We start from the raw sequence: 24,337 nt of genomic DNA on the forward strand, positions 1-24,337 counted from the left end.
GTGCGGAGCAGCGCCGGAGTAGTAGCAGCGCCGCACGCCGTGTCGATCACTCGGCCACTCGGCCATGGCGGTGGCCAGATTTACTCCCGCGTTTCGCCGGTTAGTGCTTTACTGACACGTCGCGTGGGACAAGATGATGTCGGTGTCGCCGGCGACTTGCTACCACACCATACACCATGCGCCTCGCACATATCCTCGTCGGCGCGCCGCTGCTGCTGCAGGCCGTGCAGGTGGGTTCGGCGGGGTGGACGCTGCTGACGCCAGGCGCTGCACTTCTACTTCGAGTCGAACGAGAAGCGGTGCTTCCTCGAGGAGCTGCCATCGAACACCATCGTCGAGGGTGAGTTGGCTGGGTTGCCAGGCATGCTGGGCTAACCCACGCCAGGCCACTACAAAGCCCTGCTGTGGAGCGAGCCGACGCAGAGCTGGGTCGTCAACGACCAGCTCGGGATCCACGTCAACGTCGAGGACCTCTCCAGCGGCAACATTGCCGTCAACACGCGCGGGCCTCACGAGGGCAAGTTTACGTTCACGTCCCACGACCCGGGAGACCACAACATCTGCCTGCACACCAACATGACGGGCGGGTGGGTGTCGAATGAGCACATCAAGCTGTACCTCGACATCAACGTCGGCAGCAGCAAGCACGACCAGGAGTGAGTGGGCGAGGCACAGCTGGAGGGTTGTGCGGCGAGGCTAACGACGCGACGCAGGGCCGACCGCAACCACGCAAACACGCTCGCGGGCAAGCTCAACGAGCTCAACAAGCGCGTAGAGGACATCCAGCGCGAGCAGCGATACATGCGCGAGGTTGAGGCCAGCTTCCGCGACGCGTCGGAGAACGTCAACTCGGTCGCGGTGTGGTACTGCATCTTCCAGATTGGCGTGCTCGTCGCTGCTGGCGTGTGGCAGATGCGCCATCTCAAGGTGTATTTCGACGACAAGAAGCTGCGCTAGGCGCGCGCGCGAGTGGCGCGCAGCGCCCCGAGCGGCCAGAGGAGGGAGAGGGACGGCAGCAGGCGGGCGAGAGCGAGGGGAGGAGACGGCAGCAGGAGATTCGAGACAACCGACGAGTACCGCACAGCGGACACTGGGCCCGCCCCGCCCACACGACATGCATGCATGAGACACGAGTGGGGGTGGCTGGCACACTGACGCGCTGACCGCGACCGCGCCATGCTGACAACGCGGCGTCCGTGGATGGCATCGTCAGGCAATCCGCAGCCCACACCTCCAACCACCCACAACCCCCCACACCAATCCTATGCCATGCCATGCATGAAGACTACGCACATTCTACAGCGTACAGGGGCATCTGCCCGCGTTGTTCGCAACGCTACAATACAATCTCGCCTCAACCCCGGCCCCACCCCCCACTCTACTCTCTATGCGTCCCCGAGGAACGCCGCCGCCGCCTCCCTGAACCACTCGGCCTTCTTCAAAAAGTGAACCAGGATCGTGCCCCCGTACTCCGCCTCGTCGCCCAAGAATCGGTCCCGGTGTGACGGCCGCTTGGCCATCAGCGCCTCGACCTCGGCCCGTGTCGTCGTCCACCGCGCGTCGGGCACGTCCCGCAGCTTGCTGAGCGGGCTGCCCTCAATGAGTGCTTCCACCTGTTCCGTCTCGTTCAACTCGACGTTGAGCACCGGAGGGCGGTACTTGGTGCCAAACTCGGCGACGGTCGAGTACGCGTTCGCCTTGTAATGCGACCCTCCTCTTTGGTCCACGACATCCGAGGGAATGCCGTGCAGCTGCTCGTCCCGGATGCGGGCAATCTCATCGGGGAACAGGAAGCCGTGCGAGTAGCTGGGCCGTCAGCAGTGACTCCACGCCTCCATTGCTCAACCTACACAGTGCCAGCCTTGGGGTGATCATAGATGCCACAGCGGTCCGTAACCCAGACAATCTCCTTGGCCTGAGGGTGCAGCCGCATCCACTTGGACGTGAGCTTGTCCTCCTTGCCGACGATCATGCTGTTCAAGGATGGCGTGTCGCCGATGTACTTGACCAGGTCGAACGACATGCCGTAGCACTCGCCGGCCATGAACAGGTCGCGCACCAGGTAGCCCCAGAAGGCCTTGCGGCGGGGCGACGCTCTCAGGTGCCGCTCCAGCTCGCCTAGCATGAGGAACGCGTCGTCGTCCGCCTTGAGCACGTAGTCAGGTCGCTTGTCGCCGCGGTAGATTGGCTTGGTCGAACCACCAGCAGACGCCTGCAGCGCAAACTCGGCCTCGCTCTCCTTGGAACGGGGGTGGGTAGGGTACTCGTAGTCTGGCACAGTCGCGTTCTCCGCCGCCCACGTAAAGTAGGCGTGTGTCTTGCCAGAGTTCATGTTCTCTTCAATGTCCAAGATGACAATGTCGTTGTGGGCTGGTGGTGTCAGCGTGATTGCATTCGTGTGCCCATGCCCAGTCACACTCACTCTCCTGCTCGAGCGCAATCGCATCGCTCAACTCGGGACGTGGACGGCCCATGATGAACTTGACGCTGACGCCCTCAGTCCCGGCACGCCGCGAACGGGCATGCGTCATGTACGTTTGCCGGACCAGATCACGGCGAACGCGGCCCTTATCGTATGTGAAGATGCCGATGAGCACGCTCGTCGGCTCCATACTATCGATGCTGATACCGCGACCATCGGCGTATGGTACGTGCTGGCGCCCAGGGTACGGCCATAAACTGTCCGACGGCGTCAGAGGCGTCAAGAAGGGGTTCTTGCCCTGGAGCGAGTAGAGGGTGGGGTAGTTTGCGGTGCAGTACTCCCTGAAAGGGAGCGCTCGCTTGTCGGGGTCGAGGATATACTTGATGGTGCATGTCAGGACCAGCGCGAAGAGGAGGAAGAAGGCGAAGAACAGCACCTGGCGGGAGTCAGCGGCTGTTCAATCTATCCTCGGCACAACGGCGCCGGCGACTCACAACTCCCCATGGCTCGTTGCGGACAAAGTTTTGTAGTAGTCTGACAAGCCTGCCCGCCGTCCATGGCTCCTCGATCATCTTCTCCTTCTCAGACAGCTGCTGCGCTCTCCGCCGCTTGGAAACACGGCGCTTGGGCGCCTGGCGCTCTGTCGAGGCGGGCAAGACGCGATGCAATGGGCCAAGTAGCCAGCCCCAATGTCTCGTTCCAATAGGCAGGATTCTTGGGACCGAAGGCAAGAGGCTCGAGGTGACTCTCGAGCCCGAGGAACCGTCGTCGGAGCGGAACCACCAGAACGGGGAATCGGGCGCGTCGTCTTCCGACTCGCTGCTCTGAGAATACGCGCGCTGCTCCCATCTCGAGCTCATTGTCGACGTCGAAGTCCGCGGGCTGCTCGTGCTGACACGGGGAAGAGCGCCATCATCGCTGCTGGCGTTCAAAAAGCCGATGTAGTCGGTTGCCGCGTCGGACACGGCACTGGGCGAAGCGAGGGGCGTTCGCGGAGTCGACAGCGGGAGAAGGTTGTTGGGATCTTGAGGAAGAGGGTCGGTGGAAGTCGACGCCATGGCAGCCGTGTCCGAAATGGAGGGCCAGTGTTTCCTGCGGGGCTGCTTGGGCTCTGGTGCAGTGTCGCTTTGAACAATGTACTCGTGGACGATGGGGGAATGCTTGGACGGTTGCCAAGGTAAAGGGTCGGCCGTCTCGCTGCTGGTCGCTGGTGGCGCACTCGCTGTTGCACCGACGCGATGGGCATCAAGAGAGGCGCGTGATGGCGGTTGACCGTGCGCCACCGGGACTTCGACAGCTGCCGACGAGCGGTCGACCAATGTCTGTAAGCTGCGCCGTCTACCGAGCACGGGGCCAGCGGGGCCGACCGACATGCGACGGCGGTGCACGTTCGACTCTGATGTTGTTGGCGTGATGGGCGAGTGGGTGACGAACGTTTCGTCGTCGCCCTGTACTGGGCTCGAGGGCGAGGCGATGGTTTCAATGTCGAGCGCGTGAGGGATCCACCTGCGCGTCGGGCCAGTGCTGAGGGAAGGGAAGGGTGGGCGTGCGGCGGCGGCGGCGGCGGCATCGCTCCGATGAGTGTCGTTGGAGCTACGGCGCGAGGAGGGGCCGGGGGTGTCGTGCGAGTCGGCGACGGCTGAGACGGTGGCCGTGTCTGGCTGGTCTGAGGGTGGTGGCCATGTTCCTTGGCGTCGAGGCGGCTGCTGGTCGCTCGCCATTGTTCGTGTCGCGTGTGGAGTGGGTGATGGCGCCCAGTGCACTTGTGGAGCAACCGGGCGTCTGGAAGATGAGGGTGGTGTGTGTGTTGAAGTGGAAGAGGAGGAAGGTGCTGAAGGGCTCGGCGGCACGGCCGAGTTGGCGTGGCGTCGAGGACCAGGCATCGTGTCGAGCCAAGGAGAAGGCGGTCTGGAAGTTGGTGCGGTCGGCGCCGGATGCTGCGCGCGCCCTGGGCCTGCTTCACGTGCGGTTCATCCGGGGTGCGGCGGGGGAGCGGGCGGGCGAGTGTGGGCGCGGCTGGTGTGCGTGCTCGTGGGGCAGAGTGGTGTGCGTTGCGTTCCTTGTCCTTGGCGTTGTGCCGACCTGAGACAACGAGGAATAGTGCGTGCGTGCAGAAAGTGTGGTGTAGCGACGAGCCGAGGGCGGATGGCGGATAACAGCGACTGTCCGAGCGAGCGAGCGAGTGACGGCGAGCGGCGAGCACCACCGCGCGACAAATATGGGCCGTGTGCCGTGCAAGGCGCGCGACGGCGGCGGCAGGCGGCGGCGGCGTCAGCGCCGGGGGGGGGGGGGGCGGCTTCAAAGGGCGGAAGGGCCGGGCGGGGCGGGCCAGCACGCGAGAGGGGGGTGCAGGCACAGGGCGGGCGGGCCACCATTGGGGGAAAACCGCAGCAACCAACCCCCACTTTGTTTTCGTCCACTGTACACGGCGTGTCCTGACCGCGCGCTGACCGCCCCCGACCGCCTCCTCGGCCTCGTCGCGACGCAACCAGGCGCCTCGATTCTCGTCGCTCTGGAATGCCAATGTGACTTGGATGTGTCTGACCGCTGACCGCCGCAGCCGCAGCCGCGGTAGTCATGCATGCACTATACAACACTCTTAGACACAAGCAGCAGACGAGTGGTGGCGGTGCAATCGACGCTGCTGCAGTCGCTAGGAGCTTGCGTCAGGGCGACTTCGGTGTTGGCCGGGTAAAAGTGCGTGCAGCGTCAAAGCTCCGCGCTCATCGACGTCAACAGTGCCAATGTGGGCGCCACGTTCTCGGCTTCCTCGCTGCTTGCCAGCAAGGCAGCCTCGCTGGCGCCTTGCTGGAGCTGCTACCTGCCGCCACGCCATCACGCGAGGCCGGCTAGCCCTGCTGGCCCTTCCTGGTCACACGATGCATGCAGACGACCATGACACGCACAACGGCGTCTGCTCGTTAGCATCTGCGCTGTCAAATCGGCATGCCGGAAAGTGGTGTCCGACCGGATTTCCTCCGTGTGTTACGTAACTCTGGATTGATTTACGTAATTCAATCGAATCCTCATTTACGTAAGCCTCCACTCGGAACCTTCGGCATACATGTCTCGTCGAGATGCGAGATGCCAGAGCGCCAGAGTCATCGCCCGGCCTCTTTGCATGCGACTCGCATCAATCCTCCACACAGCCCGCAACATGTCCCTCACTGGAGTCGAAGCCGCCAAGCGCCTGGCCGCGTACGCCGCGGTTGACCGCCACATTGGTCTGGAGCACAAGGTAGGTGTGGGAGATCGGAAGGAAGGCGGAGGAGGTGGTTGGGTGTCCGGATGCCGGGCCGGATGGGCGGTGGGAGGGGTGTTTGGTGGCTGGGGAGGCAGAGGGGTAGGCTGTGGTGATGGATCTTGCTCGCGCGGCGAGCGGGTGGGTTGGTGGGCGGACGAGATGCCTTGCGAACGCAGCGAGCGGCATGAGCCGGGAGAGGGGAGCCGGGGGTCACAGAGGACGAGCTCGCTCGAAACAGGCTCGAGCGCATCGCAACTTTCTCGCGACTAACCCCGCAGCTCATTGGCATCGGCTCGGGATCGACCGTCCCGTACGTCGTCGACCGCATTGTCCAGCAGGGCCCCAAGGCCAACGCTGGCCGTGTCTTCCTCCCCACTGGTACGTCAGCTCTGACTGTGACTAGCCGCGTGCCCCTGACACCCCCCGCAGGCTTCCAGTCCAAGGAGCTCATCATCAAGGCGGGGCTTGCTCTCGGCGACGTCGACCAGTACACCCGCCTCGACGTGACGATTGACGGCGCTGACGAGTGAGATGGGAGCGCTGCGCCTTGCTAACCCCCAGGGTCGACTCCAACCTCAACTCGATCAAGGGCGGCGGCGCGTGCCAGCTCCGCGAGAAGGTGCTCGCCGACATGGCCGACACGTGGGTCATGGTCGCCGACTACCGCAAGAACTCGGAGGTGCTTGGCACAAACGTGAGTGGCTCGCCGGGATGACTCTGACAGCGCAGTGGAAGCAGGGTGTCCCCATCGAGGTCGTGCCCTTCGCCTACGCCCAGGTGCTCGCCACGCTCACCAAGCAGGGTGGCACGCCTACGCTGCGCATGGGCAAGGCCAAGGCCGGCCCGGTCGTGAGCGACAACGGCAACTTCATCATCGACGCCGTGTTCCCCAAGGAGCAGATGCTCAAGCCCGCCGAGCTGCTCGTGCGCATCAAGCTCATCACGGGTGTCGTCGAGGTCGGCCTCTTCACCGACCTGGCCAAGGCCGCGTACTTTGGCAACGAGGACGGCAGCGTCACTGTGCGTGCGCTGGGCGGCAAGGTCGAGCAGATTGCGTCGGTGCCCGACGTCCCGGCGATCGCCTCGGCCTAAGGGATGCGGCGTGGCGTACATATCCATCATTATAAAATGGCGCGGGGCGCGCTGTCGCTGTTCAGCTTGTAGATGCACCGCGGTGAAGTGTAAACGTGCGAGTGGCGGAAGTTGCCGAGGCGAGTTGACGGCTTGTTCCTGCGTCATGCTTCGCTATGGCGTCATTGGGCGCAGCGCGTTGGCAGCTCAGTCGTGACGGCGACGGCGATTGCAACAGGCTTGATCTCATTCCACCCACCCATCTGCATCTTCTCACCACCCCATCCACAACAAGCAAGCAGCACAATGGGCCTCCCGCGCTCCCTCGCCTTCCTCCGCACCGGCACCGGCGGCCAGTCGCTCGAGGTGTAGGTGGCCGGTGTAGCCCACCACTGACGGCAGCTTCATCGACCCGCTCTGCCCGCCGTCGCGCAACATCACGCGCTCGCTCGCCGCCAACGTCGTGCCCCACATCTCCAAGGGGGGCAAGTACGAGGGCAAGCTGCAGCTCATTACGCGGATCTACCCGCAGCCCTTGTGCGTGGGGCGTGGCTACGAGCGCTGACAACGCCCAGCCACTACCTCTCGGCGTACCCCGCCGAGGCGCTGCTCGTCTTTGGCCAGGAGCACCCCGACCTCTTCTGGGACTTTTTGCTTGCGGTGGGTAGCTGCCCAGACGCCGCTGACGTCCAGACCTACGACATCCAGGAAAACTTCTTCAACCGCCTCGTGCTCGACCAGACGCCGCGCCAGGTCACCGAGGCGTACGTCGACGTCGCGGTCAAGGTCATCCAGTCGGCGGGCAAGCTGGGCGCCGAGAGCGCCGACGTCGCCAAGGAGGCGCTGCTCTCCAAGCTGGCCGTGCACGAGAAGAACAATGGCGGGTCGACGGCCTTCCTCGACTTCAAGTTTTTGAGTGAGCCGTGTGTAGGGGTAAGCTGACCCCAGTCCGTGAGGGCCGCCAGAACGGCATCCACGTCACCCCGACGGCCCTGTTCAACGGCCTCGAGGACCCCGCCGTGTCGAGCGGCTGGGGCAAGGCCGAGTGGGACCAGTACCTTGCGTGAGTGGCGCGGCGTGTGGCAGTCGGGTTCGGGCGCAGCTGACACACACAGCGACAGGCTCGACTAGGATGCGGGCGGCGGCCCACACGCCGCCTCCAAGCCGCGATTGTAGTGCAGTTTAATGAACCGAGACGGTGCAGCAGACCCAATTCTATACAGATGCATCAAAAGTCGTCGATGGTGCGGTTGAGGTCCGCCTTGAGGTGGTCCTTCATGCCTGGGGGGAGGATAGGCTCGCCCTTTGCGTCGGTGACGTAGCCTGGGGTCAGCGGGACCGACAGCAGCACTCACGGAACGGCATCTCGATCGACTCGTGCTTGTTGAACGTGATGGTGGGGAAGTCGACAAACTTGATCTCGTCGAGGGGGACTGGGGCGTCAGGCCACTCTCTCCCTCCATGGCTCAAGCCCCCACAGCTCCACCCCACGCCACTCACCCCCGTCCTCGACAACAATCTTGGTCACCTTCACGGCGGTATCAGTCGTCATCTGCACCGGGCCAAGGTGGCGGCCCTCGAACCCGAGCCTGCGGAGCTCGCCGGTGCGGTCGCGGGGGGGATCGTCGCCGAGGATGCCGCCGTAGAGGAACACGTCAAACTTGTCCGCATCAGCGGGGGAGATGACCTCGGTCGCGCGCGGGTCGAGCAGGCACACCCTGCTCTGCGGGATCGGGGGCTCGCGCGCCGCGAGCATGTCGAGCACCGGCGCCGTGTGGAGCCCGGCCTTGGACGAGCTCGGCTTGGTGTCGAGGTACTCGCGCAGCGGCGGGATCGAGGACGTCGAGAGCGACGTGAAGTCGACCTCGGACGCGTCGCCCACCGCCACGAGCATGTGCGCGTACCTTGCGCTGTTAGCGAGGAGGGGGGGGTCGAGGTGACTCACTCGAGCCGCACCCACTCGGGCAGGGCGCGCGTCGCCTCGTCGTCCTGCTCCATGTGCTCTGGCCGTCAGTGGCATTCGCAGCCGCACGCACCGATGATGTACTTGAATCCTTTTGTCATGGCTGGTGTGGTGGTTGAAAGCGCTCGTCGCGATCTCGATCTCGATCTCGATCTCGACATCAACTTTCTCCACCTCCACCGGCGGGACTAAAATCTCGGACATCAGATTTGGTCGTCAACATCGAGGAAGACGCTGTAGCCATCACCCACACCACAACACCCCACCATGGCTCAAGGCGCATCCAAGGGCCTCAAGGCGAAGAAGGAGTCGGGCGGCCGCAAGAAGGGCGGCAAGCTGCCCAAGGGCCGGCGCGAGTTTGCGCCCAAGAAGCTCGACCACGTCCGCGAGAAGATCACGACCAAGGTGGGTTGAGGCTGCAGCCGCGGGGCTCTGACGCGGCCCAGAAACTCTCGAGCAAGATCAACAACTCGATCGAGAAGCAGATGGTCAACGCGGCCTCGTCGGGCAAGCTCACCATCATGAAGAACAAGGGCGACCTTGAGGCGGGAGCGTGAGTTGGCGATTTACGACGCAGCGCTGACGCCCAGCGGCAAGGCCAAGAAGTAGCCTGGGAGCGCATAGACCGGGGCGGTGTTGTACGATACGTGTATGGATGGCCTTGGGCTGGTGGGGTGGGGTGCGAGGGTTGGAGGACGGCTCGTGGCGAGCGGGCGGCCAGGATGTGAGCGAGCCAGCGGTCACTGACCAGCTGACCGCGGGACCGCGGGACCGCGTTCGGCTTCGGCTCGACGACGGACAACCACACATGCGTGTGGGCGGCATTCATGCCCGGCAGCAAGCGCAGACTGGCCTAGCTTCGAGGCTGAACACAACAACGCCGCAGCGGCAGCCACGGTCTGGTTGCCCCCAACCCCTCCATCCTCCTTCAACTCCTCCCCCCCCCCCCCGGCCTGCCCCACACGCCAATGTAGTGCCAATGCATATCATGATGTACAGAACCGTCTAAGGGCTCTTGGGCTTCTTGACTGCACAGTGTCAGCTGATGCTCCACGTACTTCGACATCAGACTCACCACCGTACTTGGACCGCGACTTGGTGCGGCCAACGACGCCGTGCGTGTCGAGCGCGCCACGGACAATCTTGTACCTGCAACGTCAGTACAACATCCCACTAGGCGGCAGCTTGATCACTCGCGCGCAGCGCTGCGCGCTGCCACTCGCTCGCCGACTCACTTGACACCGGGCAAATCCTTGGTACGCCCGCCACGGACCAACACAACCGCGTGCTCCTGCAGGTTGTGCCCCTCACCAGGGATGTACGCGATCGTGCTCTTGCCCGTGCTGAGCTTGACACGGCAGACCTTACGCTGCGCCGAGTTGGGCTTACGCGGCTTGACGGTGTAGACCTTTGTGAGCACGCCCTTGCGCTGCGGCGCGCCCTCGAGCAGCGGCGTGGGCTTTTTCCGTGTCCTGGGCTTGCGGCAGCCGCGAATGACTGAAGCGTCAGTCGCACCCCCACAACAGAGGCGACGCCGCTACCCACCCTGGTTGACGGTCGACTTGGACGCCGGGGCCGAGACGGAGAAGGCGCGCGCAGCGAGCGGCTGCGCGGCAGGCGCCAGGCGCACGCGCGACGACGAGGCGATGGGCTGCGCGCGCACGGCGCGCATCGACAGCTGGCCTAACGACGAGGTGAGGGCCGAGACGGCGCCGCGGGCGAACATTGTGCTGCTGGTGGACGAGCGAGATGGAGTGAGAGTGCCGAAGATGCACCTGGGTGCCATCTGCAAAGTCGGAAGTTCGTGCAAGTCGGTCCTGGCTGAGACTGATTTTTACGTGTCATTCGCCACGTGGACATATCAATCCCACCTCCACTTGAGATTTCTGCGGATTGAAGTTCTTGAGGCCAGCGACATCTCGCACAACCACAAACAACACCAGCACCATGTCCGAGGCAGACTTTATCCCCCTCGAAGAGCCCAGGGGGTCCAAGGGCGCCGGCGACAAGGGCGCGGCCGCGACGCTCTTCGTCTCGTCGCTGCCGTACAACGCGACCTCGACCGACCTCATCACGCACTTCTCCTTCATCGGCCCCATCCGCCACGGCTTCGTCGCGACCGACCGCGAGACGGGCAACTCGAAGGGTGTGGGCTATGTCACCTACTCTATGCGTGAAGACGCCGAGCGCGCCATCGAGGAGCTCGACAACAAGGAGTTTGGCGGCAAGGGCAGGAAGATCCGCGTCGGCTGGGCCGACCAGAAGGTGGGTGGCGGCGCAGGTGGTGGCATGCTGACCCGTGCAGCTGTCTATGAAGGAGCGCAAGGAGGCCCAGGCTGCCCCTCGCCAGGCTAAGAAGCCCCGCGTCGCAGCGGGCGAGGAGAGCACCGGCCCGTCTGACCCCAACGCCATCCGCACCCTCATCCTCTCTGGCCTGCCCGCCGACCTGACAAAGGCCGTCCTCTGGAAGAAGGTCCGCAAGGCCAACGACAAAGCCGAGCTCGTCTACCCCATCGAGGGCGAGGAGAACGTCAACACTGGTGGGTTGCCCCTAGGCGTTAGCCGCTAACCGCAGCCAACATCATCTTCCCCTCCCACGGCGACGCGCTCAAGGCGCTCCCCAAGCTCCACGGGCACACATATAAGGGAGCGATCCTGTCGTGCGTTCTCAAGAAGCGCCTGGACAAACTCTCGACGAAGGGCGAAGGCCGCGCTGCGTCGCACGCTGGCCGTCTGATCGTGCGTAACTTGGCATGGGACACGACCGAGGCCGACCTCCGCGCCACGTTCCTGCCCTTCGGCCCGCTCGTCGCCATCGACCTGCCGACCGCACCGTCCAAGATCGAGGGCGCGCCACCCCGTGCCCGTGGTTTCGCTTTCGTGTGGTTCATGGTCAGGAAAGACGCCGAGCGCGCCATGGAGGCGGTCAACGGCAAGGCCATCACCCGTGCGCCCGATGCCGCGGTCGCAAAGGGAAAGAAGGGACGCGAGGCCGCCAAGGCGCGCAAGGTCGACGACGACCGTCTCGTTGCTGTCGACTGGGCCTTGAGTAAGGACAAGTGGCAAGAGACGCAGCCCAAGGAGGAGGAGAAGAAGGAGGAGGCCGAGGAGAGCGGGTCGGAGAGCGAGGGCGAGGCGAGCGGCAGTGGAAGTGGAAGTGGAAGCGAGAGCGGAGAGGAGGGAAGTGACGATGAGGACGAGGAGGAGGACAATGACGAGGATGTCGAGATGGCCGAGGGCGACGAGGACGAGGACGAGGACGAGGAGGAAGCCCCCATCAAGCCAAGGCTCCCCGACACCGACGTCGGCAGCACCCTCTTCATCCGCAACCTCCCATTCGAGACGACAGAACAGGAGCTCGGTACCCTGTTCCGCACGTTCGGCCCCATTCGCTACGCGCGCATCACGATCGACAAGGCCACGGGCCGCTCGCGCGGCACTGGCTTCGTGTGCTACTGGAACTCTGAGCACGCCGACGAGGCCATCACCGAGTCGGAGCGCGTCGCTCAGGAGACTGGTGCCAACGCCATGCCGCTCGGCGACAAGAAGAACCCCTTCGCCCTGCCGTCCGTCCTGACTGCCGACCCGTCGTCATCTCTCGCCTCCAAGCTCGTCCTCCACGGCCGCACGCTCGCCGTCTCGCGCGCCGTGACCCGCGAGCAGGCCGGCAACCTCAAGGAGGACGCCGAGCGCGCGCGCGAGAAGGGCGACAAGCGCAACACGTACCTCATGCGCGAGGGTGTCGTGTTCCCCAATTCGCCTGCCGCCGCTGCCCTCCCCTCCGTCGAAGTTGAGAAGCGCCAGGCTGCCTTCAACGCACGAAAGGCGCTCCTCCGCTCCAACCCGGCGCTGTACGTCTCCAAGACGCGTCTCTCTATCCGCCAGCTGCCTCTCTTCCTCACCGACCGCGGTCTCAAGCGCCTGGGTATCCACGCTGTGCGCACGTTCGACGCCGAGGTCGCCGCCGGCACCCGTGAGCCCCTGTCCCGCGTCGAGGAGACCGACTCCACCCTCTCGCCCGCGCTCGAGGCCCGCGCCGCTTCAGGCAAGGGCCCCAAGCGCGGCGAGCGCCAGACGGCCGTCGTCCAGTCCAAGGTCGTGCGCCAGAACGAGAAGGTCGACCCGCTCACCAACTCTGGCCGATCAAAGGGTTACGGTTTCCTCGAGCTGCGCTCGCACAAGGAGGCGCTCAAGGTGCTCCGATGGGCGAACAACAACGCGACCGTCGGCCCGCTCGTGTGGGAGTGGTGGGTCGCCGAGCTGGGCGAGCTCCGCGACCGTGCAAAGGCGCAGCTCGAGCGCGCCCGCGCAGGCGAGAAGGAGAAGGAGAGCGTCGAGGAGCTCGAGGCGCGGCTCAAGAAGATTGACGCGCGCCTCGCCGAGGGCGACGACCGCAGCCAGGGCGGCATGCGCGGTGGCAAGACGCTGCTGATCGAGTTTTCGATCGAGAATGCGCAAGTCGTGCGCAGGCGCGTCGACAAGCAGTCGCACGACCGCCCGGCTGGCGCAGGCGGCAAGCGCAAGGCCGACGCCATCGCGGCCGAGGACACGGACGACGAGGACGCCGGCGCCGGCGGCAAGCGCCAGCGGACGGACAAGAAGGGCGGCAAGGGCAAGGGCAAGTTTGACGCCAAGGACAAGTCCAAGTCGCCACGCAAGGACCGTGACGCCCGCGGCGGCGACAAGCGCGACGGCGGCCGCGCCGACAGGCCCAAGCGCGAGCGCCGCTCCGAGGCCACCGTGACGGGCGCCAACGCCGAACAGCCGCGCGGTATCGAAAAGCTCGGTTCGGCGCTCGGCAGCATGATCGGCCGCAAGCGCAAGCAGCGCAAGGGCGGCAAGTAGGGCTAGGGATAGATTTGGTCTGTATCGTAATGCATCGTTAGTACTGCCGGGCTAGCTATGCAGTGCATAGGTCATCTACATGATCAATGGAGGACGCGTCCGTATGTACAGGTCCGGGGCTCATTGCGCGGCCGCGGGGGGGACGGGCGTCGCGTGCTCGGCAGGCGGCGGCGGGGCGTCGGCGGTCGTGTCGGTGGGGGGTGCGGCCGCGCCGTTGGCCTCGGCCGGCGCGCCAGCGGCAGCAGCAGCAGCCTGACCCGCCGCGGCCTGCTCCTGGGTGGGCATGAGGTCGGAGGCTGGGGCGTGAGTATGTGTAATATGGTCAACTCTCGCGGACGGTCGCAAACGCGGCCTCACTTCACTCACGCGTTGGGCGGAAGAACATGGTCGTAATGTACTTCTTCCTATACCTCGTCGTGGTGCCGACGCCCAGGGTACCGTTCTTGATCGCGCTCGCCATCAGATGGTTCAGCACGGCGTGGCTGGGCGTCGCGAGGATGGCATTGTCGTCGATGCCACCGGCAGGCGGGCCGTCCTGCTGCTCTCTCGGGTCGGGGCGGCGCGTGTCCGTGTTAAGGATGACCTTTTCGAGGATGCGCGGCAGCTGGGGCGGCTTGGGCACGGGCGAAAAGTACGGGCTACTGGCCACGTACTGCTTGAGCACGTCTGGCGGGAACATTTGCGGCAGCTCCTCGAGGTACTGGTAGAGCACGAGCGAGGCCGGGATCTCCGACGTCCACTGGCTGTCGTCGACGTCCTCGGCCTTGACGGCCGGCTTCGAGTCCATGGCCCACTCTGCCTGCAGCTCGGCCTCGGTCTTGGGCGCCTCGACCTCGATCCAGTTGACGAGCGTGCCGTCGTCGTCTGTCGCTGTCGGGATCGCCTTTGAGCATCGCCAGCTGTCGTCGACGATAAACTTGAGCTTGTACTGGCCAGGAGCGAGGCGGAGGATGGTGTTGAAGTCGTGCGTGCTGCGGAGGTTAGTGGACTGGCTGAGTCGAGTCGACTGCAGCTCGCGCGCAGTGCAGCGCGCAGTGCAGCGCGCACGGCCCACTCACCTCTTCTTGAGCTTGACGCGCCCGCGCCACTTGTCAGCAAAGTTGCCCGTGACGTAGACGTTCTTGCCGCCGCCGTTCCACTGGATGGGAACATCAACCAGTCCGTCGTTTGTCGCCGTGGCCTGCTCCGCGGGCGGTGGCGTCGGAGACACGGTGGGTGGAGGCGGTGTGAGGCCGGTGGGCACTGGCGTCTCGGCGAGCTTGACCTCTGGCCTGCGGCTCGACGATGGCGGGTGTGGCCGGTCGTGTGCGGCGTGTGCCGCTGTGGCTGGTGGCAGCTCGGCGCCCTGGCCGCGCGGGGAGCGGATCGGGATGGGCTGCGAGGGAAAGTAGGTTGACGAGTCGTTGACGGGCACGACCGTCACGCCTCCGACGACACCCTTGTCCACCTTGGACATGGGTGCGAGGCCCGGCCCTCCGAGCGGGGACGCGACGCGGCCCCCGAGCGCCTGCTGCCATTTCCTCGACGAGCCTGGTGATGTGGGCGGTGGCGCGGCGGCGTTGACGGCGGCGGGTGGTGGGGGTGCCGACGCGGCGGCGGCGGCGTTGGGTGCCTTTGCGTTGGGCGCGGCGTTGGCGTTGGACGTGGTGGTGGCCGTTGTGGGCTGGGGCGCGGCCGGGGTGAAGCTGAGTTTCTGCATGTCGGGGAGCTCGAGGCTCTTGCGCCGCCTCGGCGAGCCCGGACGGCCTGATGGTGACGTCGGGTTTGATGACTGGGGCGATACGTGTGCTGGGGGACGCTGGGGCATTGGCAGTCGGAGGTTTGGTGCGTGCCGGCGCGAGGTTGAGCCTGCGCGGCCTAGGCTTGGGCCAGCGCCGTCACCTTGTCTTGCTGGAGAGCCGTGCTGGTGTGATGGAGTGTTTCCCATTGTTGGGGGGAGTGGGGAGTGGGGGTGGTGGGTGGGTGATTTGTGGATCGGGATGAGTGATGTCGTTGGCGAACGAGGTGGGTGGTGGCGTCGACGGCACGCTGGCTGGCTGGCTGGGTGCTTGCTTGGGTGGGTGGGCACGGCAGCACTGTCTTGACGCGGGGTCAGATTCCAACAACTATTACCGCTACGGGCGATTTCTTATAGAGCACTCAGTCAGTGAGTGACACGCCTCACGGCGACGCGAGCGCGCGTGCGCGACAAGACAATCCACCGAGAGATATGCTGCACGCGACGACGACCGACAAAGACTTGGCAACAGACAGACAGACAGAGGGAGTGCACTTTGCACACGACGTGCATTGTAGCGCAGCATCAACTCAAACTCGCCACCACTGAAATGCAGTCGGCCTCACTGCCGCGCCCTCCTTCCCTCGCCACCTCGCCCTTGCCTTCCTCCTTTGAATCCCCCCCTGTTCCATCGGAAGCAACCTGGCGCAACCACCCCCACGTGCACTGACCCCAGCCGCCCCGCCGCAGTGCCGCCACCCGCCTCTCTCTCAGTCACAGGCGCGGCTGTTGACCCACCCACCCCCTTTGCCTTCCCCCCGTCTGTCCCTGCTGTGCCTGCAACACCTTTGCACCAGTTGGCACCGCTTCGTTTAGCACCATTCCCAGTGGGCTTATCGCACCACTTGGTTTGAATCGCGCTGGAATGTGACACGACAAAGGGGGCAACGGGGGGGAGCGAGCGGCAAAGTCGTGGGGCACGAGTGGGCAGGGGAAAGCTGGAAGCTGGGGAAGGCGTCGAGCGGGGTGGGTGGCACAAGACACGGCTACCCCGCAACAGCCACAAACGCATCAGATAACAAGCAAGAGCTTGCTGCAATACAAGGACGCTCGACAATGCTCTGCTGATCACTGTCGGTCTCGCCCGCACCATAGTCCGGCAGAGCGGCAGAGAATAGCACCATGACCAAGCGGCGGCGGCTTCTCCGGCATGCTCGGCGGTGACTCCGGCGGCTAGCACCGGTGCTTCGCCCTCCACCGACAGCAACCTCGAGTCTGGGTCGTCTGCTCGCTGGTACTTCTCGCACTCGCTCGCCCATTTACTCATCTACTTGCTCACTCACGCACTCACCTCCTCCTCTCGCACGACATACACACCATGCCCCTCTACCTCGTCTACGCGCCCGACCCGGCCAACAACCTCGAGAACCGCCTCGCGGCGAGGAAGGCGCACTTTGACGCGTTTGGAGAGAGCATCAAGGACGGTCACGCTGGTAAGTCGGGGGTGTCTGGGCGGGCGATTCATTTATGAGCACCTGCGAGGGGGTGAAGAGTAGGGGGTAGGGGGAGGGAAGGGGAGGTTGATGTGAAGGAAGGCGAGGAAGACGGGGATCCGGGGAAGGCGAGGAAGGTAGTCGAGTCCTAACCCGCCGACAGTCTTCGGCCAGGGCATGGTCAACGACTCGACCACGACGCACATTGGTGCCGGCGAGCGCCACGCCGACTACGACCAGGTCAAGGACCTCGACGGCTCCGTCCTCCTCCTGCGGTACGGCACGATCGAGGAGGCGTGGGCGCGCGTCAAGGCCGACCCGTACTGGACTGGCAACGTGTGGGACAAGGAGAAGGTCGTTGTGCGCGAGCTCATTGCGCAGCCCACCGACGCCGGGCTCAAGATGTACCAGTAGGCCTGTGTGCGTCGAGCAGACTAGACCGGGGGGTACGATATGCAGTCATGACTTTGCTTGGGGGTCGTATTACCCTAATCGCTTAATTGTATTTTCGTATTTACTTGAAGCTGGGCTATACGGAATCTGGCTGCGTTTCACCATACGTAATACCCCCGCATGTGGTTGATGGCTGCTGGCTTACTGGCTGAGCGCCTCGCCTCGTCGTCGTTGCCCCCGCGCGCGCGCGCCTGGCCCCTTTCCCCCTGGTGCCCTACCCCGCCTGGGCCGCCTGCCCGTTCGCCCGCCGTCACACAACTCCGTCACAGCCCTCTACAACCTGCAACCTGACACTGCTGACAACTGACTGCTACACATCACTCCCATCTCTCTCTTTCCACTCCAGTCACCCCCTGTGCAGCCCACAACCTCATCACACCCTCGCATCGTTCAGCAGCCACCACACCGACTCACCCCCCCACCCCACACCCACCACCCAATGGCTAGTCGACCCGCGCCGCCCGTCCCATCGTCGGGACGGTCCAGGCGCGATGTGCCCCCCGGCGCGACCGACCCGCGCTCGTCGCGACCAAAGCCCCGTATCGGACAGTACATTATCGAGCGGACGCTGGGAACCGGCTCGTTTGGCAAGGTCAAGCGTGCGTGCTTGTCGTCTCTACGTCATGCTGACAGCCAGTCGCGACCCATGCCATTACAGGTCACCAGGTCGCCCTCAAGCTCATCAACAGGAGCAAGATCACCACGCCCGACATGAACGCTCGTGTCAAGCGTGAGATCCAGTACCTCAAAGTCTTGCGGCACCCACACATCATCAAGCTGTGCGTTGGCGCTCGTGGGCCCACGGAGAGCGCTCGCTGACTCTACAGCTACGAGGTCATCACCACGCCTACAGACGTGATCATGGTCATGGAGTATGCGGGCGAGGAGCTGTTCAACTACATTGTAGCCAAGGGCAAGGGTGGCGTGAGTTTAGGTCGGGCCCGGCTGCGCAACGCCTCTCGGGTTAGCTAACCTGGGTCCAGATGGACGAGAACGAGGCCCGAAGGTTCTTCCAGCAGATGATTGGCGCCATCGAATACTGCCATCGCCACCACATTGTGCACCGTGATCTCAAGCCCGAAAAGTGAGTACCGAAGAGTTCTCCCGGGATCGCCCCTAATCCCTTGCAGCTTGTTCCTCGACTCGCACAACAACATCAAGATTGGCGACTTTGGTCTGTCCAACCTGATGACGGACGGAGACTTCCTCAAGACGTCGTGCGGTTCTCCCAACTATGCTGCGCCAGAGGTCATCTCTGGAAAGTGAGTGCGAGGGTGAGATTGGGTCTGACGCTGCAGGCTGTACTCTGGTCCAGAGATCGACGTCTGGAGCGCAGGCGTCATCATGTACGTCCTCCTCTGCGGCAAGCTTCCCTTCGACGACGACCACATCCCCTCGCTCTTCAAGAAGATTGAGAGCGGCATCTACTCGATGCCATCGCACGTGTCCAAGGAGGCCCAGCACGTCCTGAGACGCATGCTCGTCGTCGACCCGGTCAAGCGTGCCACCATCAACGAGATCCGCCAGATGCCATTCTTCCTCGAGAACCTGCCAAACTACCTCCAGCCCCTCCCTGCCACGCCCATGACGGAGCGCTACCCCACCCTTCCTATGGGCGACCTGAGCACCTTGCTGTTGATCAACGAGGGCCAGGCCGACCCTAAGAAGATTGCCGAGGCCAAGGGCTTGACATGGACCGAGGACCTGGGTATCATCGACCCCGACATTGTCGAGGAGCTGCTGCAGAAGATCTCGACGTACACGCCCGAGATGGTCAAGGACGCACTGCAGAAGCCTGGTGACAACCAGGTCAAGGTTGCGTACCAGCTCGTGCGGGACCACAAGCAGATTGTTCGCGACTGTGAGTGGCTTTTCCTGACCGACTCTCACCCCCACTAACGCCCCAGCCCTGTACTCGTTTGACGATGAGGACCAGTCGGCGATGGAGGACTTCCTTGCTTCATCACCACCAGCCTGGAACGTCGAGATCCCTCACCACCAGCAGCCTCTGGCCGAGGACGAGAACGACCTTGACGAGGTTGACCCCGAGATCCAGGACATTCCCAACGCCCACTTTGACGTCCTCGACAGCTCTCTCCCCGGCAAGTCTACACCCCCTGGTGGCGAGACTCGGGAGCAGGAGGATGCCGAGCGCGCTGCCCATGCCCTGCTATCCCCACCAGAGCCACCTATCCCAAACTTCGAGACCAAGCCGCTGCAGAAGCCCCGCTGGCACTTTGGTATCCGCTCGAGGTCACCGCCAATGGAGGTGCTGCTTGAGATCTACCGCGTGCTGCAGCAGATTGGCATGGAGTGGAAGCTCAAGGACGTGCCGCTGCCAGAGATTGGCCCTGTGCCGCCCGGAGGCCAGGGGTACACCGAGGAGGTGGACGATGCGCTTGCTCGCTACCAGGCCGAGAACCCTGACAAGGAGGTGGTCATGGGCAAGCGGCCCCCTGGCAAGAAGGAGGCTGCAGCGATTGAGAAGGCGGCGCAGTCGCTATTCCTGATCGAGACGCGCGCGCGTTACGACAACACATTGATTCGGATGGACCTGCAGCTGTTCTTCGTGGACAACTCGAACTGTGAGTGGTGCCAATTTCGCAGAGACGACCACCTCTGACACCCCAGTCCTGGTCGACTTCCGCAACGTGAGCTACACGCCTGTGCCGCCCGCGGACGGCGAGGAGCCCACGCGTCCGAAGGGTGCTGCGCTGGGCGGTGCCGGTGTGTCAGGTCCATTCCAGTTCTTGGAAATGGCGTGCCAGCTGATTGCCGAGCTGGCGAGTGGATAGGGGGTGGTTTGACTGCAATGCCTAGGTCATTAGATGGGTTTGTAGCTTTACGAGTTGTGACTATGCGGGGTGTGGGCGTGTGGGAGTGTGTGCATGTGCGCCGTGCGGGTTTGGACTGGGCCTAAGACTGCTGATGAATCGTGGTCGAGGCGAGGTCAAGCTGAGACAAGCAGGGCTCGCGCCAGGCTCGCGGCCTCGTCACGCGCGTCACGTGGAGTGTGGCATTTCTTGTGGTGGATCGGTGGAGGATATGGTTCCCTAGCGACATTGCGCCTCAGACTCAGACAACGGTCCGACTCTCCTCACACTGGCTCGCACCGCGATGCGCAGCACACGACATGCGCGGGACCCGTGTCAGCGTCGCCGCGAGGCTCAAGGCGAAACGCGACGCGGACCTCCAGGCCCCTTTGTCTCAACCCCGGCGTGGCGGCGGCTCGGCGGCGCGATGGCGCTGGCCGTGCCGGCCTGTGCGCGGTCGACCTGCTCCCTCCATAGGACGCGGCGCGGCCTATGCGCGCGACTTTCCCTGCCGCCGCCGTCACCACGACTTGCTGCTCTGCTGCAGCAGCATCTCATTGTCCCACCTGCCACCCACCGCACGCGCATCCCCACCCCACCCCCCTTCAGGTTCACCATTGTCACGTTGCAACAACAGCCCTTCCGTCTTGATCACAAAGTTGCAGCACACCATCTCGTCGAACAGAAACAGGCAAACAGTTGTCGACTACCGCTCGCTCTCTGCACCGACGGCGGCGACCTCGCTCACAACCACTGTTGTCTCCTCTGGCCCCCTGCCCCGTCGCCGCACTTGCGCCCCCTCCGCCCCCCCCCCCCCCCCAACCATGGTCGTCGCGACCGTGTCCCACCAGCTCGACTCGCCGCCCCCGCGGCCGCTGCCTCTCCTCTCTTCCGTGGCGAGCAAGGCGCCGCCCGGCCCGCCAGAACCCATCGACAGCTTCACGGCGCATCTCGAGTCGCGAACGTGAGTGGGCGCGCTGCACATGGGTCTGAGGTCTGAGTTGTTTCAGGTTGGGCAGGCGCGCCGGGGTGGCAGCGGCAGCGGCTGCAGCGGCGGCGGCGCAAGAGCAGCAGCAACAGGCCCCGCTGCCGCCACCGCCGTCCAAAGGAAAGCTGTTTGGCTCGCGGTCAAACTCGTCAAAGGAAAAGCTCGAGGGCATCCCACCACCGCCGCTGCCATCAAACGCGAGCCTCTCGTCGCTTCTCCCGTCGCGGATAGCGCCAAGAGGTACCGGCGCAAGCTTGAGCGCCGGGGCCGGGGTCGTGGTAGTGGCACCGTCCTCAGGACCAGGAGCAGGAGCCGCAGGAGCGGAACCCGGCGGACCTGGCAGAACACATCACAGTGGCGCTGGGGCCTCCGGACCGTCCTCGACAGGCAAGGGCAAGGGTGCTGGCTGGCTCAGGCAGCAGTCGCAGCCGCAGCCGCATCCGCAGCCGCCTCACCCGAACCCGGCGCCGGGCCAGTCGCTTCCCACCGCTGCTGCTGCCGCTCCGTGCCCGACCTGGTCGCCACCAGCTTCTGTGACGTGCCGATCGCCATCGCCGCCCCGGCTCGATAGCGTGGATACCGCCGTGGGGCTGGGCAATGCGAGCGGCGGGCCGACGCTGAGCCGCAAAAAGTCGAGCGCGTCGCTGCTGTACCGCAGCGTCGGGAGAGGGCTAGGGCGCGCGGCGAGCGTCATGCGGCGCAACAACACGGCGCCCGAGGCACTTGGCGGCGGGGGGCCCACGGCGTCGACCAGCGCCGGGGGCGGGCAGCCACGGAGCACTGAGCCCGGCAGCTCGCGGCACCACCCCACGGGCACATGGTCGTCGCGGCGGGCGCGGAGGAACCCCAGCGTCGGGTTGGCCGAGCTGAGCGAGGACACGCCCGCCCTCCCCGTGATCGCCAACAAGATGTCCGAGTCGCCGTCGCCGCCAAAGGAGGCGCCGTCGCGCATCACGCGCTCCGGCACGCTGTCGAGGAGACGAAAGTCGCGCATAGAGCCGCCTCCTGTCCCTGATGCCGGCGTGAGCCGCCCGTTCAACGTGCAGGTGAGTGGCGCAGCAAGGCCAGGCTGACAGTAGCACGAGCTCCACGTCACGGCCGACCTCGACGGGCTGCCGCAGGAGTGGCTGCAGAGCCTAAAGGTCCAAGGGCTATCTGAAGCCGACTTGCTGCTGATTACGGCGGCGCAGCGGCGCCAACGGGCCGTAGCGCTCACGCCGATCCGGCCCATCACACCGGGGACGACGAGCCGTGTGGCATCGCCGCCACCCGTGCCCCCAGTCGTGACGGTCACCGCCAGCCCGGCGCAGGTCTCGTTCCCAGACGAGCCCCCAAGGCCAAAGTCGCAGCAGAGGGCGTCAGTGACCTCGCCCAACACGCCCACCTACGGCGAGAGCAGCGGCGCGTCCGCGTCCCGGCGCGACTCGCGCAGCTCTGCCCCGCCGACGCGGGCCGACTCGCGCAGAACCAGACGGCACACGTTCATCGACGGCAACTCGCTGCAGCGGTCCTCGAGCATCATCTCCAAGCTTCTCAGCGACCTCGACTCGATCAGCACGCGCCCGTCCAGACCCGTCACGGTAGTGACGGATACGCTCTCGCCGCCGCTGACGGGCCGCCCGATGAGCAGCGGCACCCTCAAGACCATCAGCGACGCCGAGGGCTCGGCGCGCTCGTCGATCGCCGAGAGCCTGCACCTGCTCACGCGGCGCCTGTCCGACGACCTCGCGGGCTTCCGCAACATTGACGTCGGGGCCGGCGAGGAGAACTGGGCCGCGAGCATCCTCGCCGCGTGGGACGTCGACAAGGCCCTGTCCTCCGTGCCAGAGCGCGCGCGTACCTCGGTCCACGTCCCGCCCCCCGTCCACGTGCCCGACTATGTCCCGCAGCCGTCGCTGAGCGTCGAGCACGAGGCGGAAGAGACGGAGAGCGTCAGCGCGGCCGTGCAGGGCGCGACCCCGGTCCCTTCCCCGCTCCCGACGCCGCTCGTCAAGCCCGCCGCCGTCGCCCTCGCGCCAATGTCCCGCCTCTACCCCGAGGACTCGAGCGACGACGCCGACGCGGCAGACGAGAGCGAGGTCGCCGGCACGGACACGGGGTTCGAGACGACCGACGACCACGCGAGCGACGATGGCGACGCCGAAGGCGACGAGCCCGTGCACCTGCGCCGCCGGAGCCGCTCCTTCGACTGGACAGTCATCAACCGCGCGAGCACGTTCACGCCGCTGCCGCCCCCTCCGCCGCGGCACGTTATCCGGTCCCCGACGCCGCAGAGCTCGGTGGGGCACGAGCCGCCGCGCAAGATCACCGGGCTCCACCTCGGCTCCAACAAGCGCAAGAGCGTCGACTCGTTCGGCGTGCTCCCCTCTGCTAGCGCCTACAGCGAGCAGTCGCGCCGCTCGCTCGACAGCCACAGCCCGGGCACGCCGAGCTCCGAGCTCGGGCCGGGCTCGGACAACGGGGGCGAGGGCGACGAGTCGGAGGCGCAGGACTCGAGCGAGGTGTCGAGCTCGAACGCGCTCCACGTGCGGGTTGAGGGCGCGGCCCCGCTCGGCGCTGTGGCCCGCGAGATTGAGGCGTTCAGGCCTGGACACCCATTCGCCCCCCGCTCAAGGAGCAACACGTACGAGACGCAGGAGAGCGGGCACAGCACCCTCTCGAGCGAGTACTTCAAGCGCTACCCGCTGCAGGCGCAGCGCATCCAGCCGCAGCCCCAGGCTGCGGCGTCGCGCTCGGGCAGCTTCCCCGTCAGCCGCAGCTCGTCCGACCACGCCAGCTTTCCCGTGTCGGCCGTGAGCGTGCCCGTGAGCCCGACGGCCGAGAGCAGCGCGAGCGGGCACAATGGAGCGGCGCACCCCTTCTTCACGGCGTGGAACCCCACCGGCTTTGGCGCGAGCAGCCTGCCCAAGATGAGCGCGCTGGGGCTCTGCCTCACGCTCGAGGAGCCGGCGACCCCGGTTGTGGCGCCGGAGGCGCATGACGAGCCGGCGGGTGATGCGCTCGGCGACGAGGCGCGCATCAGCGTGTTTAGCTCGGCTACCAGCTCGGCGTACTCGCTCCACGAGGCGACGGTGCAGCGCGCGTGGCCTGGCGTGCTTCGCCGCGTAAACGAGAGCCTCGAGCACTGCAGGAGCGGCAGCGAGAGCGGGTCGAGCAACGACGCCATCAACGCGCTCGGGGCTTTGGAGGAGGCGGCTTGGCGCATGTCCATATCCCAGGGGAGATAGCTGTCGAGTGCGGGAAAGTCAATGTTGTTGCTCAACTGTACAGTGGTATACTGATGCATGTGTTGCCGGTCAAGGCGTGCCCCAAGCTGGAAGCAGATTAA

The 24,337-nt window shown here is 65.2% G+C and overlaps 12 protein-coding genes across 12 annotated transcripts; 8 read left to right on the top strand and 4 right to left on the bottom strand.

The window, feature by feature from the left end:
• Window positions 1-64: 64 nt before the first annotated feature.
• On the top strand, window positions 65-1,115 carry ERP1 (emp24p/erv25p-related protein; the record flags this gene model as incomplete). The annotated part of the gene is made up of 4 exons (XM_069353788.1): window positions 65-70; window positions 265-340; window positions 386-656; window positions 714-1,115. The coding sequence occupies 4 exons, from the start codon at window positions 65-67 to the stop codon at window positions 955-957; spliced, it is 597 nt and encodes a 198-aa protein (XP_069208430.1). The 3' UTR covers window positions 958-1,115.
• A 270-nt stretch (window positions 1,116-1,385) lies between these two features.
• Window positions 1,386-4,143, bottom strand: Q8F55_005299 (uncharacterized protein; the record flags this gene model as incomplete). The annotated part of the gene is made up of 4 exons (XM_069353789.1): window positions 1,386-1,806; window positions 1,851-2,370; window positions 2,423-2,858; window positions 2,917-4,143. 4 exons carry the CDS (start codon window positions 4,141-4,143, stop codon window positions 1,386-1,388), a joined length of 2,604 nt encoding a protein of 867 aa, XP_069208431.1.
• Window positions 4,144-5,579: 1,436 nt separating this feature from the next.
• On the top strand, window positions 5,580-6,758 carry RKI1 (ribose-5-phosphate isomerase rki1; the record flags this gene model as incomplete). Its single annotated transcript, XM_069353790.1, has 5 exons — window positions 5,580-5,660; window positions 5,945-6,044; window positions 6,096-6,192; window positions 6,228-6,360; window positions 6,396-6,758. 5 exons carry the CDS (start codon window positions 5,580-5,582, stop codon window positions 6,756-6,758), a joined length of 774 nt encoding a protein of 257 aa, XP_069208432.1.
• Window positions 6,759-7,043: 285 nt separating this feature from the next.
• Q8F55_005301 (uncharacterized protein) lies at window positions 7,044-7,868 on the top strand (the record flags this gene model as incomplete). The annotated part of the gene is made up of 6 exons (XM_069353791.1): window positions 7,044-7,105; window positions 7,140-7,274; window positions 7,313-7,397; window positions 7,431-7,653; window positions 7,686-7,800; window positions 7,853-7,868. The coding sequence occupies 6 exons, from the start codon at window positions 7,044-7,046 to the stop codon at window positions 7,866-7,868; spliced, it is 636 nt and encodes a 211-aa protein (XP_069208433.1).
• Window positions 7,869-7,965: 97 nt separating this feature from the next.
• On the bottom strand, window positions 7,966-8,801 carry Q8F55_005302 (uncharacterized protein; the record flags this gene model as incomplete). The annotated part of the gene is made up of 5 exons (XM_069353792.1): window positions 7,966-8,060; window positions 8,093-8,170; window positions 8,238-8,641; window positions 8,683-8,740; window positions 8,774-8,801. 5 exons carry the CDS (start codon window positions 8,799-8,801, stop codon window positions 7,966-7,968), a joined length of 663 nt encoding a protein of 220 aa, XP_069208434.1.
• A 166-nt stretch (window positions 8,802-8,967) lies between these two features.
• Q8F55_005303 (uncharacterized protein) lies at window positions 8,968-9,309 on the top strand (the record flags this gene model as incomplete). Its single annotated transcript, XM_069353793.1, has 3 exons — window positions 8,968-9,105; window positions 9,147-9,253; window positions 9,291-9,309. The coding sequence occupies 3 exons, from the start codon at window positions 8,968-8,970 to the stop codon at window positions 9,307-9,309; spliced, it is 264 nt and encodes an 87-aa protein (XP_069208435.1).
• A 396-nt stretch (window positions 9,310-9,705) lies between these two features.
• On the bottom strand, window positions 9,706-10,426 carry Q8F55_005304 (mitochondrial 37S ribosomal protein uS12m; the record flags this gene model as incomplete). The annotated part of the gene is made up of 4 exons (XM_069353794.1): window positions 9,706-9,728; window positions 9,776-9,849; window positions 9,936-10,197; window positions 10,246-10,426. The coding sequence occupies 4 exons, from the start codon at window positions 10,424-10,426 to the stop codon at window positions 9,706-9,708; spliced, it is 540 nt and encodes a 179-aa protein (XP_069208436.1).
• A 221-nt stretch (window positions 10,427-10,647) lies between these two features.
• On the top strand, window positions 10,648-13,545 carry NOP4 (RNA recognition motif-containing protein; the record flags this gene model as incomplete). Its single annotated transcript, XM_069353795.1, has 3 exons — window positions 10,648-10,965; window positions 11,006-11,240; window positions 11,276-13,545. 3 exons carry the CDS (start codon window positions 10,648-10,650, stop codon window positions 13,543-13,545), a joined length of 2,823 nt encoding a protein of 940 aa, XP_069208437.1.
• A 110-nt stretch (window positions 13,546-13,655) lies between these two features.
• On the bottom strand, window positions 13,656-15,352 carry GAL83 (galactose metabolism-related protein; the record flags this gene model as incomplete). Its single annotated transcript, XM_069353796.1, has 3 exons — window positions 13,656-13,841; window positions 13,912-14,516; window positions 14,604-15,352. 3 exons carry the CDS (start codon window positions 15,350-15,352, stop codon window positions 13,666-13,668), a joined length of 1,530 nt encoding a protein of 509 aa, XP_069208438.1. The 3' UTR covers window positions 13,656-13,665.
• A 1,288-nt stretch (window positions 15,353-16,640) lies between these two features.
• Window positions 16,641-17,169, top strand: Q8F55_005307 (uncharacterized protein; the record flags this gene model as incomplete). Its single annotated transcript, XM_069353797.1, has 2 exons — window positions 16,641-16,755; window positions 16,919-17,169. The coding sequence occupies 2 exons, from the start codon at window positions 16,641-16,643 to the stop codon at window positions 17,167-17,169; spliced, it is 366 nt and encodes a 121-aa protein (XP_069208439.1).
• Window positions 17,170-17,647: 478 nt separating this feature from the next.
• On the top strand, window positions 17,648-20,003 carry SNF1 (Protein kinase; the record flags this gene model as incomplete). The annotated part of the gene is made up of 8 exons (XM_069353798.1): window positions 17,648-17,807; window positions 17,846-17,987; window positions 18,036-18,132; window positions 18,192-18,292; window positions 18,339-18,470; window positions 18,507-19,069; window positions 19,116-19,793; window positions 19,840-20,003. The coding sequence occupies 8 exons, from the start codon at window positions 17,648-17,650 to the stop codon at window positions 20,001-20,003; spliced, it is 2,037 nt and encodes a 678-aa protein (XP_069208440.1).
• An 842-nt stretch (window positions 20,004-20,845) lies between these two features.
• Window positions 20,846-24,236, top strand: Q8F55_005309 (uncharacterized protein; the record flags this gene model as incomplete). The annotated part of the gene is made up of 3 exons (XM_069353799.1): window positions 20,846-20,985; window positions 21,032-22,055; window positions 22,095-24,236. 3 exons carry the CDS (start codon window positions 20,846-20,848, stop codon window positions 24,234-24,236), a joined length of 3,306 nt encoding a protein of 1,101 aa, XP_069208441.1.
• Between the last annotated feature and the right edge of the window lie 101 nt (window positions 24,237-24,337).

Source organism: Vanrija albida, assembly GCF_041260175.1.
Source record: "Vanrija albida strain AlHP1 chromosome Unknown contig_4, whole genome shotgun sequence".
Taxonomy (NCBI): Eukaryota; Fungi; Basidiomycota; class Tremellomycetes; order Trichosporonales; family Trichosporonaceae; genus Vanrija; species Vanrija albida.